This window comes from Pogona vitticeps, chromosome 4, assembly GCF_051106095.1.
Source record: "Pogona vitticeps strain Pit_001003342236 chromosome 4, PviZW2.1, whole genome shotgun sequence".
NCBI classification, from domain to species: domain Eukaryota; kingdom Metazoa; phylum Chordata; class Lepidosauria; order Squamata; family Agamidae; genus Pogona; species Pogona vitticeps.
The window spans coordinates 161,716,366-161,729,497 of NC_135786.1; the positions used below are offsets into that span (position 1 = coordinate 161,716,366).

General features: G+C 43.1%; 1 protein-coding gene and 1 long non-coding RNA gene across 5 annotated transcripts in view; both read left to right on the forward strand.

The window, feature by feature from the left end:
• The first annotated feature begins 4,488 nt into the window (after nucleotides 1–4,488).
• On the forward strand, nucleotides 4,489–8,275 carry LOC144589220 (uncharacterized). The gene is made up of 3 exons (XR_013545203.1): nucleotides 4,489–4,624; nucleotides 5,322–5,375; nucleotides 8,134–8,275. It is a non-coding gene; the product is annotated as an uncharacterized LOC144589220 (long non-coding RNA).
• A 1,290-nt stretch (nucleotides 8,276–9,565) lies between these two features.
• SYCP2L (synaptonemal complex protein 2 like) overlaps nucleotides 9,566–13,132 on the forward strand; it is a 43,489-nt gene continuing 39,922 nt past the window's right edge. For all 4 annotated transcript variants that reach the window (XM_078393436.1, XM_078393439.1, XM_078393438.1 and 1 more), the window contains exons 1-2: nucleotides 9,566–9,677; nucleotides 11,782–11,806. In XM_078393436.1, the coding sequence (XP_078249562.1) occupies nucleotides 9,573–9,677; nucleotides 11,782–11,806 (130 nt within the window). In that variant the 5' untranslated portion in view covers nucleotides 9,566–9,572. The remainder of the gene's footprint in view (nucleotides 9,678–11,781; nucleotides 11,807–13,132) is intronic.

Consider the following 13,132-nt stretch of genomic DNA (forward strand, 5'->3'; position numbering starts at 1 on the left):
TTTCAACAGTTCCAAGAACCACTTTGTATTAATTTTGATCTCCCTCCTTCTGTCAGGAATAGTTAATATTATCTCAACATAATTAAAACAGCCCTGTCTGATAGGTCAGAATCATCATCCCTGTGTCTTTGGAATGAGTCTGAAAAGAGGCCAGGTCAGGAGACTGTAAATTGTGAGATTTTAATTGCCTGCTTTCCCGTTGCCAGTTAACATTATTATCCACAACCCAGTAGTACTCAACAGCATGTTGAACTAGGTGTTGAACTAGGATTGGGGGAAAGCAGGATCCAGATCCTGAGGGGACCAATAAGGACTGGAGAAGGCCCCATAGGTAGCCCCCAGCTCCTCGGAGGAAAGGCAGCATCTAGCATAAAGAAACAAACGAACAGGTTTTCCAGCCCTTCTTATTTTAATGGTCCCACCGTGAGGGCAAAGAGACAATAAGCACAGGAAGAAGGAAGCTGGTCTTCCAGGAGACGCCAACAGCTGGAAAAGAAGCCTCCCTCTCTGGGACCTTTTCCTGAAGCTTCCTTCCGAGTAGACAGGCAAGAGGATCGCGGAGGACGGCTTTACCTGGCTTGCCTTGCAGGACGGCCTGGCGGGCGCTCCTTGCCCGGCCGGGGCGCTTGGCCTCTGTCCACGGCCCCAGGTGCTGAAATCGGCCCGCAGCGGCTCCGTCCGGATCGGGCGCGCCTTCTGGCTCGCTCCCGGGGAGCAAGGGCCGCTTTTCTGTCCCCAGCCTCCACCCTCCCACCTGCCTGCTCTCCACGTGGGCGAAGGCTCCTCCCCGCTTCACCTGTCCCCTATCCAAGGACGAGGAATCCTCCCTCAGAAGCGCCTCTCGGTCGTTCGGGACCGCCAGGAAAGGATCTTCGGTTGGAGAAGGGAGGGAGGCAGCCCCGGTGACCGACAAGGGAGCTCCAAAATCCCCATTAGAAAGGCCCCTTCATCAGCCATGGTTCGCCATAAAATCGTGAGGGGAGGGTGGAAAGGGGGGGGACACGCGTGGAAAAGGAAGAGGTCGAAATTCGTAAAAACCACGCTAGATCGTCTACACAACATCTTCCCGCTCCCCTCCAGCCCCAAATTACCTCCGTTAGGAAACAGGCCAGGCAGCATTTCGCGTCTCTCCCTGCCGTCCCCCCCCCCCGCACTCTTTCGCTATCTTCCACATTTCTGACCTGCCAGAACAACAACCAAAAACTGTTGAGCAGTCAGGACTTTAAAACCCGGAGTGATTGTGTGCCATCGAAATGCATTTAAACCATGGCAAACGCGCTTAAGCCCACGGGAACAAATCTCCTTTGATTGTAGAAAGGGGTTGAGGAGGTAGGTAAGTCGGCAGGGAGGCAGGCAGGCCGGTCGTAAAAATAGCAGAATATTCAAAACCGCGAGGAAAGAAAGGCCGTGGTTCCAGTTGGCCCCACGACCTGTTGAAAGCCGCTCCCCTCTCCGGTTGTATATTCGGCTGCCCGGAGGCGGGCTGTGCCCCAGGACGCTTCGGCGGGAGGGTCCATCCCCTTCGGCACCACGGCCGTCGGGGTGCCGGTCCCTTCGTCATCAAGCCCTCGAACCAAGCAAGGCAAAGAGGCTGGGACTGAAATCCTACCTACAGTACTTACTTCACGATGCAGGCGCTCGAGCTGGCGACCGCACCAGCCTTTTCTTCCTTGACAACCATCGGAGCGGGGCCCAGGGGCGACGGGGCCCCGGGGGGCTTCTGACGGTCTAAACCAAGTGGGGATTTCGCCTGCATCGGAGTTGGTGCGAAGCACCCTCCGCCCTCACTCCGGAGTTCTCGATTGTTTCGGCACCAACGGACGCGACGTGAAGGGGAGCACGGTGGCAGCCGACGAGGCTTCATTTCCCCCTTCCTAAAAGCCCACGGATACGACCAAAAATGCAGTTCAGAAAGCTCTGCCGGGTGCATGAGGGCCGATTTCCATTTAAAGCGTGCCTAGGATGTCAGCCGGCTCACTTACCTAAGACTTCGCATGTTGAGGCACTCTTTTCTGGTGCCTCGACATTTCTTTGTATTGGTTTTGCCGCAGCCATACTTACACCCTTGGCAAGCGACGCCTTCCCCCACCGCCGCTGGACGGAAGCTCTGGCAGCGCACTTAAACTTCTCGAGTAGCCAGAATGGATGCGCCACGGGATGCCTTAAACGGCAATAATAAAAGGCTGCTAGGAAGTTCACGTAGTGGGATTTACTTAGAAGTAAGCATACAAAGGATACCACTGCATGCATCATTTATAAATTAGACCGTTTGGGCGCTACACTAGATTTGCAAATACACAGCCATAGGCAGACTTGGTTCACATTTGGATGTTCCGTCAAAAAACATATTGGGGAAAGATAATAGTCAATTTTAACTATTAGAGTAACATAATTATTAATAGCGTTCATAAACGATGGCACACGGATGTTGAAGCCCTTCTTCTGAATAGTTTATGGGATGCGGACCCTCATTCTAAACATGCTATGCGCCTAGCATCACTAGACTTTGTGTTTTCTTTTGGTAAAAACTGAGGAATACTGTATTCCATATCCCGACAAAGATATGGCCTGAGGAGATTGTCCAATTATACCAAAAGGTCTCGGCAATAAATAACTAAATTCGTGGAAAACTAGATTTTACTTGTTCAGTCTATCTTTCTATTTTCCTTCTTGCGGACTACCTTCCTGTACAGTTTCGTTTAAATTAAAGTTTGAAGGGATATCGTCCGCAAGAAAGAAACTTAAAGGAGAGAATGAGCGCATGTTTAAATGGTCAGGATTTATCATGGCTACAAGCAAAACAGAGGGTAGACGTTGTCTACCAAGGTATATATTTTTCCAAATAGGCGCATGAGCTTTGCTGTTTAAAAACAGACGCATTAGCTCGGCTAAGAGCCCCCCCGCCCCGAAACTTTCTAGGACATAACGTAACACGAGGTATTTTCTATGTAGTGTAATTATGACATGATTTTAAAAACCGTCATTTCATTAATATTCTGTTCATCTCCGCAGTTACTGAGAAACAAAACTACATAAAAATCAGTTAATTAATCCTCCTGCCTCAAGCAAAGGCAACGACTCTTTATTTTCTCTATTCCCATTCATAGCCATATAAGGTTGTGATACGTTTATCCATGAGGTGAAGTTTTTAGGATTGCGATCCTGCACAGTATACGGTATGGATCCTTACCTAGAAGGAAGCCCAGGTGAACTCAGACTTAGTTCTGAGTAGGCACGCTTGGGTTGGGCGGTGTGGAACTGGGCGGTCATCCCTATGTAGTGTATAATCACATTATGGTTGGTTTTCTTTTCTTTCAACAGAGATGGTTATATTTACAGTTCCGGGCTCACTTTGTTCTGTTTCTGAATAGGCATGCACAGGATTCCATTGCAGAAGTTTGACTACAGAAAGGATAAACTTTGTTCGTTCATTATCGTTGCAGGGGTGGAGAGAGAGCTATGTCTGTCTTAATGCTGTTGGACTGCAACACCCATTCGCCGTAGTTAGCACAGCCAACGACGATGCATGATGGGAGTTACAGTCCATCATCAGGAACGCCAGTGTTTCCTAGCTCTGATTTAGAAAGAATAGGAAAGACCATTGAATACAATTGAACACATTATTATTGTAAAAGGCTCCTTTTACTTGCCCTAAGAAAGTCCACAACATGTTTCCTCTGTCTTCTAATAATATTCGGAAGCGCAGTAGTGAACATCGGGATTGTGGTTTTTCTAGAGGCCCCAACGCTACATTTATTTATTTATTTATTTATTTATTCGACTTTTATACCACCCATCTGGCTACAAGGCCACCTACAGGTTTTCTCTCTTCCATTACCCAGCGTGGCGTAGCGGATAGACTGACGGACTAAGGAGACCTGAGTTCAAATTTATTTATTTAATACCCCGCCCATCTAGACAGAAGTCTACTCTGGGCGGCTAACAACAATCCATAAAATAATAACATAAAATAAAACAACAACATTAATATGATTCAAGACGGCAAGAAATAGATTAGATGATATCTAATTTATTCGAGAAATTCCTCACTCAGCCACAGAAGGTCCGAGAGCGGAGGAACTGGCAAAGCCATTCCTGAAATACCTCACTTACCTTCAAAACCCTCTTAGGGTTGCTACGAATATAAGTCGGTTCCGACTTGGGGGCACATAGTTTAATAATTTTACTAGGGAAGCTAGTAAAGGCCCTTCCAACGCAGCGGAACTCATTCAGATGTCCACGTGCATCGGATCGCGGCTAATTACACATCGATGCTGTCACGCTGAATGTTTGTTTACAGGCCAGTCTTGCGCACGGTTATTTCTACAATAGTAAAAACACAGGGCAGGCGCCAGAATTGCAGCTGCGCTTGCTGTCGGCTAAATCCTTCCTACACAAACCCAGGGGCGGCTCGGGCTTGGAACGCGCGCGGCTCTCCAGTCCTGCCAGTGTTCCGGCGTTCTAAAGGCGCGTTCAGGGCCCGCAAACGTGGCTCCCGGGGAAGTCGCTGCTGGGCCGGCGCGCGCGCAGGGGCAGGAAGGAAGGGCGCCAGGTGTCGAGCGAGCGCTCATTAAAGGGTGTCCGCGGCGCCCGTTGCCTTCCCGGGAGGCCTGCCATGCCACAGGTCGGTTTGCAGCCTGAGGCCTACGCGTGGGAGGTGGGTGGCGGGAAGAGCGGCCTCTGTGGTGGTTTTATGGGTGACCACGATATTCGCGCCATGCTTCCCCACCCCCGTTTCACGTGTGCGCTTCCCTATGCATTTGCTGCACCGCTGAAGTTTTAGGAAAGAGCCCTTTGCGGCTCCGCTTTCGGAGGGGAGGGGGTTCTGAGTGCTGTAGCCTCCCCCGCCCCCCCAAATAACTTTTCCCAGTTGTCACGTCCAGGTATTAAAAAGCGGACGGAGGTGAGCGCTAGGCAGCCTTCCCATTCTCCTTTAAGAAGGCTGGGGTGTGATGAAGGGCAGCCCCCCCCCGTATCGAAGTAAATACGTATCCCGTTTTTCTCTGCACCTTTTTGACTGTAGTACCCACCAGAGTGTAGGTGAGTCTCAGTAGTTCCCTCCATTGCACGGATGGATGGATAAGGTACTCGAATTGCAGCACCTCCATCGGAAAAAAAATGCTTTTTCAGGTGGCCCTCTTAAAAACTATTCCTTGAGGGCAAGGGAAGCAGAGAGACATTTGGGGTCAAATCGATGGATGTTGGACTTCCATAAAGGTTGTTTTACTGTTTTCCCACTTTGAGGATTAAACTGATGTTGCTATTCAAAGTATATGCTAAAAATTATTCACCACCCCCTTTTTTTCTTTTTTTGCCTAAAGGAAGAAGAGAGTGGGGAAAGAGAGGATGACATGCCAGACAGAACAGAGTACTATGTAATTATCATTCATTTGGTAAATTATTTTGTCAGTATGGAAGCTAATGTTATCCCTTCCAGTTATTCTTTCCCCATGCCCTGATTTTCCAACCTGTTCAGCATCCTTAGCTTCTGAAATCAGCAAGGATTAATAAAACAAAAACAATCGAATGACGGTGGGGAAGTCATTGGCTCTTTGTCAATTTGTATTCTGCTTTATGTGGAGTCTTTGAGTACAGTGGGACATGGTGGCGCTGTGGGCTAAACCGCAGAAGCCTGTGCTGCAGGGTCAGAAGACCAAGCAGTCGTAAGATCGAATCCACGCAACAGAGTGAGCGCCTGTCGCTTGTCCCAGCTCCCGCCAACCTAGCGGTTCAAAAGCATGCAAATGCAAGTAGATAAATAGGGACCACCTCGGTGGGAAGGTAACAGCGTTCTGTGTCTAAGTCGCACTGGCCATGTGACCACAGAAGATTGTCTTCGGACAAAATGCTGGCTCTATGGCTTGGAAACGGGGATGAGCACCGCCCCCTAGAGTCGAACACGACTGGACAAAAATTGTCAAGGGGAACCTTTACCTTTACCTTTACCTTTTGAGTACAGTGGACCCCTGACTTACAGACGGCTTGACTTACAGACTTTTTGAGTTACAGACGTCTCTGGACGCAAAATTTAGGTTTGACTTGCAGACTGAGATTTGACTTACAGACCAGAAAAAAAAACAAAATGGAACAAAAACGGCCTGTTACGGGATTAATCGGTTTTCAATGCACTGTAGGTCAATGGAGACTTGACTTACATACTTTTTGACTTGAGAACCGCCTTCCAATACGGATTAAGTTCTCAAGTCAAGACCCCACTGTATGTACAACTTGTTATTTTCCAACAGGTATTCATAGACTTCATTTCATGAAAGCCTCATTTTTGGATTTGTGGGTCTTGGATTTTATGTCTGTTAGCTTTCTTTGTTGTTCAGCTTTCATAATCAAGAACATCATAGTTTGTCTGATTTTGGCTTTTATTTGTTTGTTTGTTTGTAGTATCTTTAAATCAGCCCTTCAAAGTCTCAGTCTTTCTTGGCTGAAGCTTACCTTTTGCTTGATAATTGAACCAAAGTATACAAAATCTTTAACAATTCCGATCTCTTCATTGTTAACATTAAAAGTATGTGTTTCTACTATAGGGGACATGGTGGCGCTGCGGGTTAAATCACAGAAACCTTTGTGCTGCAAGGTCCAAAAACCAACAGTCGTAAGATCAAATCCACGCGATGGAGTGAGCTCCCGTCGCTTGTCCCAGCTCCTGCCAACCTAGCAGTTCGAAAGCATGTAAAATGCGAGTAGATAAATAGGTACCACCACGGTGGGAAGGTAACAGCGTTCCGTGTCTAGTTGCGCTGAGCATGTGACCACGGAAACTGTCTACGGATAAACGCTGGCTCTGTGGCTTGGAGAAAGGGATGAGCACCCCGCCCTAGAGTTGGGCTAGCTTCTGAAATCAGCAAGACTAGACTAAATGTCAAGGGGAACCTTTACCTTTTATTTCTGCTGTAGTCCTGATGTTTATCTTCTTAATGTTCAGTTGTAATCCCATGCTTATACTTTTTTCTTTAAACTTTATTAGTGGCTGTTTCAAGTCATTGCTATTTTGTGCAACAATGTGTTATTATCCACATATTTCAAAGTATTCATGTTTCTTCTGTCAGTTTATTTATTTAAAATATTTTAACCTGCCTTTCTCCTTTAAAAAGGATCAAAGGTGACTTACAAAAGTAACAGTCAGAATACAGCATTAAAAGGATCAATAAATACAATACCAAAAAACATAAACACCGAAACATATTCAATGCATATTCAATGTCTCCATCAAATGCACCTGTGAATGTGGTGAGACCAAGAGAAAGGTCTCTCCTGATAATCTTAACACTCAAGCAGGCTTGTAAAGGGAGATGCGGTCCTTGACATAGCCTGGGCTCAAGCCATTTAGGGCTTTGTGGGTTAGAACTCTCACTTTGAATTCTGCCCGGAAACAGATCCGCAGCCACTAATCAAGCTTTCCATATGATATTTTCTGCATAGTTTCAGTTCACAGTTCTAGTTTGTGGACAAATGCAAATCTGTTCTTTACATCATATTTAAATTCTCCAGGAATGTTATTCATATTTTGGCACTGTGGCTGTTCATTTTTTTCTTCAGCTTTACTGTAATTTTAGGTTGTTTGATCATAGGACTTTTGAATATGAAATGAATATGGACTTTTGAATATGAAATATGAATATGAAATATTCAAAAGTGGTTTGCCATTATGTTTCCATTCAGTTATATATACTTTGGCTGAGTAGATAGCTCAGTGGTTTAAGTATCTGTCTGCTGAGCCAGAGTTTGATTCCTCACTGTGCCTCCTGTAAGTAGGGCTAGCCTGTGTGGCCTTGGGCAAGTTATGCAGTGCCAGGATGTCCCCAGAAAAAGGGAATGGTAAACCAATTTAGGAGTATTTTCTACTTGAAAAATCTTGAAAAGCAAAGGATACTTTGAAGCAAAGGATTTTAGAGTCAGTCTTTTAGTCAAATGGCTTATGCAGTCAAGATGGCTATAGAATGAAAGGATGATATGCATGTTCCTGTTTGTATATCAAGTTATGTTATATATTGCAAATATGAGGGATTTTTTTCTCTCTCTGCAATTTCTGTGCAATCAGCACAGGTACCAAGAGGTGAAAGCAATTGTCAACAACTGAAGGCAAATTTTAAACTGTTGTTTTTGCTTGTTTTATTCTAGTTGGACTCATTGTTAAGTGATGCTTTTAAAGGGGGAGGGTTTCAGAAGATAAATGAAATGGTCCAAGAAAAGGATATTTATCCTCCCCAGAAGTACAACAAACAGTTACTAAATCAGCTGGATAAAGTTCTTAAGAAGGCAAGTAGGAAAATCCCTCACCATTAACTTTTAATTAGTTAATTAACTTTCTTACCTAAACAGTAACATTTGGGGGGGGGGGATTTCTTTCCCTTCTAGGAATTAGACAAAAATGAATTCTCAAATGTGTCCCTATTGTTGAAATGCATTCAGCTGTACTGTAGAAGTGATCCTCAAGAAGGTGCAAATCAACTTCTTCAGCAGGGATTAGTAGCAAAGATAAGTATGAATATCAAGCAACTGTTCTGCCATTTAAGGCATAACAATATTCTGTGAAGTGAAACCTGTGAGGAAATGGCTTCAAGATTACCATGTCTATTATTCTTTATTTCAACTAAAATTGATAGATTGGTTTCAACTCAAATTCTTCAGCCACTTTTTAAAAGTCAAATGCAAGGTTTTTTTGTGAGCAAGGATTTTATGCTTCATTTTTGTACTATAGTATGTTCTTACGAAAATCAGCGATATAATGTCAGTTCTATAAAGTGCAAATAAGTCACATGAAGTCTGCAGGCAATATCTGTTGAGAACCTTCCTGCCTTGTACACTTTTCTCCAAGAATGACTAGCCTAGTGGACTTGCCATATAGGAGCAGCAAGCCAGGTTCTATGCCTCCCCCACCCTCAGTAATTGTTTGAATCAGTAGCTCAATCGCAGTAGCAGATACACTTTTTCAACACCAAATGCATTTTCCCCATAGCTTTAAAAAAGATCAACGTGTGAGGGTTTTTTAAAAAATGTGCTCAGCTAGGGAAGAAACCTTGGATAAGCTAAAGGAAACAGTAATTTGGAATAGAGTCCGTGAGTCAGAGATGATAAAAATTACCTTTCTCAGGTGTAGCTTCCAGAATCCTCCCATTGACATGACCCACCACTAATCCTCTATTCAAAATGTGGGTATCCCAGCTTTACTGTAGAGGAAGATGTGGTATAGACAGGACTTATGAATGGGAATGGTGAAAGTGGCCTTTCTTTTGACCACCAAGAGAAGGTGATGAAAGCCAAGATTCTCTGGTGTGTGGATGACTAGCTACCATGACTGTTGACATCAGTAAGGGTGACTCTCTTTAATCTACAACCATGCACTTACACCTTGCTCACTGATGTACCTTCACCATCAACCAGTGGAGAAGAAAAACCAACTCTTATTCTTCTTCCTCTTGAGATGAAAAGCTTTTTACCAGTCTTTGTACCTGTAAATGAAAATGGATTCCTTATGCCTTTTCATAACTGTACTCTGCTGTTGGTTACAAAACTAACCACAGATGTTCATCTTACTTCTCTCTCTCTTTGATTTTTACATGGTCACTTGGTTTGAAAGGACAAGAGAATTTTTAAGCCTGATAGAACCAAAAGAAAGCAAATTCTTGGTAAATCTTGTTGAAGACTTCTTTGACACAGCCTTGGTGAGTACATAGAAAGGGAAATACTGGACCTTTTCGCAATAATACCATCAAGCCACAGGCAGGGAACTACACACCCTTCTCTCTTCCTGCGGCTTTTCAGATATGGTTGGACTGCATCACCCCTTACTGTTAGCTGTGGTGGCTAAGGTTGATGGAATTGCAATTGTGAGACCCACAGGTTGCCCATGTTTCTTTACAGTCATGCCAGCGTGCAACCTTTAAAAGAACTGTATTGGTTTGATCCTTTTCTTTGTGAATGCATAGAAAGATTTCCATAGAGCAGTCATGTCCAATCTGCATCAGTTGAGGGCTAAGAGTTGCACATGTATGTGCACATGCATATTGATGCACTCCCCCAGGCATCCACTTTCACATGCACACATGCATGCATTGCACACACATCAGTGTATAAGATTGTGGAATTTAAACCTTCCTTCTCTGCCTACTGAGATCTAGGGATCAGTGAGTGGTGGTGGTGGTGAAAGCTTCTCCTGCCCCTCTGCAAGGTTCACCATCATTACTACTGGCATCAGGAAAACGACAGTCTCAAGCCAGGCAACAGTAGCATTTCCTCCAAAGTGATTGTGAAGAAAAGGGGGCTGTTTCATTGGAGCACACAGGAAGTCAGGGAGGGCTATAGGCTGTGCACCTTTTGGCTAAGGGCAAAAAAAGCCAGTTTACCTATGATTACACTGGTACTGTATTTCTTACATCAAAAATGTACGCTGTGAAGGCTAGTTAGTTATTCCAAAATGTATGATGGAATTATATGCCCAGGGAGTTGTATGAATTTTTCTGGCACGAGGCAAAGGGATATCTTCCTCCTCTTTAATATGCCATGTGTGTTCTCCTGATAATGTCAATGTAGTCATATTCAACACAACTGATGTTTACGAAGGCTAGATAGATACATTAAAGTGATGCCTCTTCTGCGTCTGCAATGGATTGTCTGGAGGCAACGTTTCATACTGTTGTGAAGAGCTGAAAGAGGAAATGCAATCAAGTTGATTTTCCTTCTTTTGCTGCATCACAGCAACATCTTGTGACGTGAAGGGCTAATTGATATACACATGTTGGTCCCTGAAAATGGATTCCTGGTGCTTGTGGTGCCATACTGCTGCAGGGAATTTTCTTCCCATAGGGAGTAACTGAGGTTTTTAAAAAAGCAACTACCTCTGCCAGAATGGTTCATCACCACAACAATGTGGCAATAACATGCAGATGTCCATGACATCTGACCAGCTAATATGGAAAGCTGGCTAAAATCCATCTTTTGGAAGATCCGTTGATGTGAAAATATTTTTTCAGTGGCAAGTATATTAGTGTAAGTATGAGAGACCAACTTAAAGTCATTGTAGCACCTGGTAATTGATTTAATAAGGTTGTATTGAAAAGGTGCATGTAGGCAGTCTATGTGAATTGTAACTCACAGCAAAGCTGATTTGAAATTTCAGTGTTAAATAGGAGAACATTTTTCAGTCTGATTCTGTGCAGGTATGGCTAGGGGTGTTTTTCAATGCTGCTATATATTGTTGGTGATGGTCAAAATCCCCTTGGGAAACATTTTAAAAGTCACCAGTTTCTCACAGGTTAAAAAAAAAGAGCCCATGCTGTTATTTTTGTGGTGCAACTGTGTGCACACATGCACCAAGTCATTGTGTGTACATGTACCCTGAGAATCACATCAGGCACTCTTTGTTTATCCACAAGAAAACTGTGGAAACTTATGACATTGCTTACATTGCTGACATTGCAATAAGATTTCAGTCAATCTGTGTTGTGTGCCTTCAATTCAAGTCCATCTGATGGCAACTCTAGCAGGCTTTCCAAGGTATGTGAGAGATTTAAGAAGTGATTTTACCAGTGGAATAGCCCAGTGAGATTCCATGGCAGAGAAGGGATTTGATGCCAGGTCCCCTGAATCCCATACCCTACCCACTATGCTACACTGATCATCTCATTGATCATGGATGAATCTTAGGTAACTGGGGGGAGTTCTGAATCTTCTGCATTCATATATGTAGCAAGAGAAGGTGTTCACTTTGGATAACTTCATTCTGCTTCTCTCGTTTTCCTCCCACTTTCCTCAACACAATGCTTTCAGATTATTGGCAAAAGCAACTCTGAAGGTCAGTCAATAAAGATTTTTATAACTCTCTAATGATTTTACTTTAAAGCACAATGGCTTTTATGGCTTTCAGTGAATATGTTTGTGTTACAGTTTCTGCACATAGTGAAGTTAACAAATTCTTTTGAATAAACATGCATACGATTGTGCCAAATATGTCTTGTTGTTGGGTTTCCTTTCAAGAAAAAAAAATAGATTTATAAGTAGATGGCAATTAGTATTTGAGATTAGTCATTAGATAACCACCCAGAGTAGACATATTCTAGATGGGCGGTATATAAGTCTAATAAAATAAATAAAAAAATAACCATCTAAAGTTTTAGCTGATTCTGGCATCCTCCTATCCCCTAAGTTAATCAGTAAGACTGGGAGATGAGAACTGCCTTGTAGGATTTTCCCTCCCCGTTACTATAATATAGTGGAAGCCAAGTAATTACAGAACTGCACAATAGATTTTACTATTGTGTTCTTGCACTTATTTCATGATCTCAAAACTACACATTTTGGTCATACATAGATATTATTAATTGATCAGAAAGCATATAGTTTAGTCAGCCAATAAATTATTTCTCTGTCGATAGAAAAAATGTTATAAGTACTTAATTTTTTTAAAAAAAAATAGGGTAATAAGATGCAATTTTTTGTTTGATATTATATTATATTATATTATATTATATTATATTATATTATATTATATTATATTATATTATATTATATTATATTATATTATATTTATTCTCTGCACAGTGGCAGAGAAAAAAGCAATTCAAAGGGTGATTAAGACGGCCCAAAACATCATTGGCTGTTCACTCCTCTCTTTGGAAGAATTGTATCAGAACAGATGTAAGAGGAAGATATCTAACATACTGAAAGATTCCTCTCATCCGGGACATCAGCTCTTTAAACTATTACCATCGAGAAGGAGATTCAGGGTATTGAAAGCAAGGACAAGTAGATTCAAGAACAGCTTCTACCCAAATGCAGTATTGAGTTTAAATGCGGGGTCATAAGTTTTTGGTGGAATTTTAATTGCTGGGAGAAACGGGGTATCTATATTTGTATGGTGAGTGTTGTATATGTTTTAACTTTTTTTTTGTAGTGGTGTTGTCCAGTTTTACCTTGGGGAAGAGCACCTCATTTCGTTGCACCCACTTGTGAGTGCAATGACAAATAAATTTCTTATGTCTTATGTCTTATGTCTTATAAAACCCTGGTTATACTAATATGGAGAAATGGCACATCTGATAAGAGATGAAGGAAGGCACTACTAAAATTAGAAGTCTTACCAGCTTTTTATCTGCTAACACTTGTCCCCTACATTCTTCAA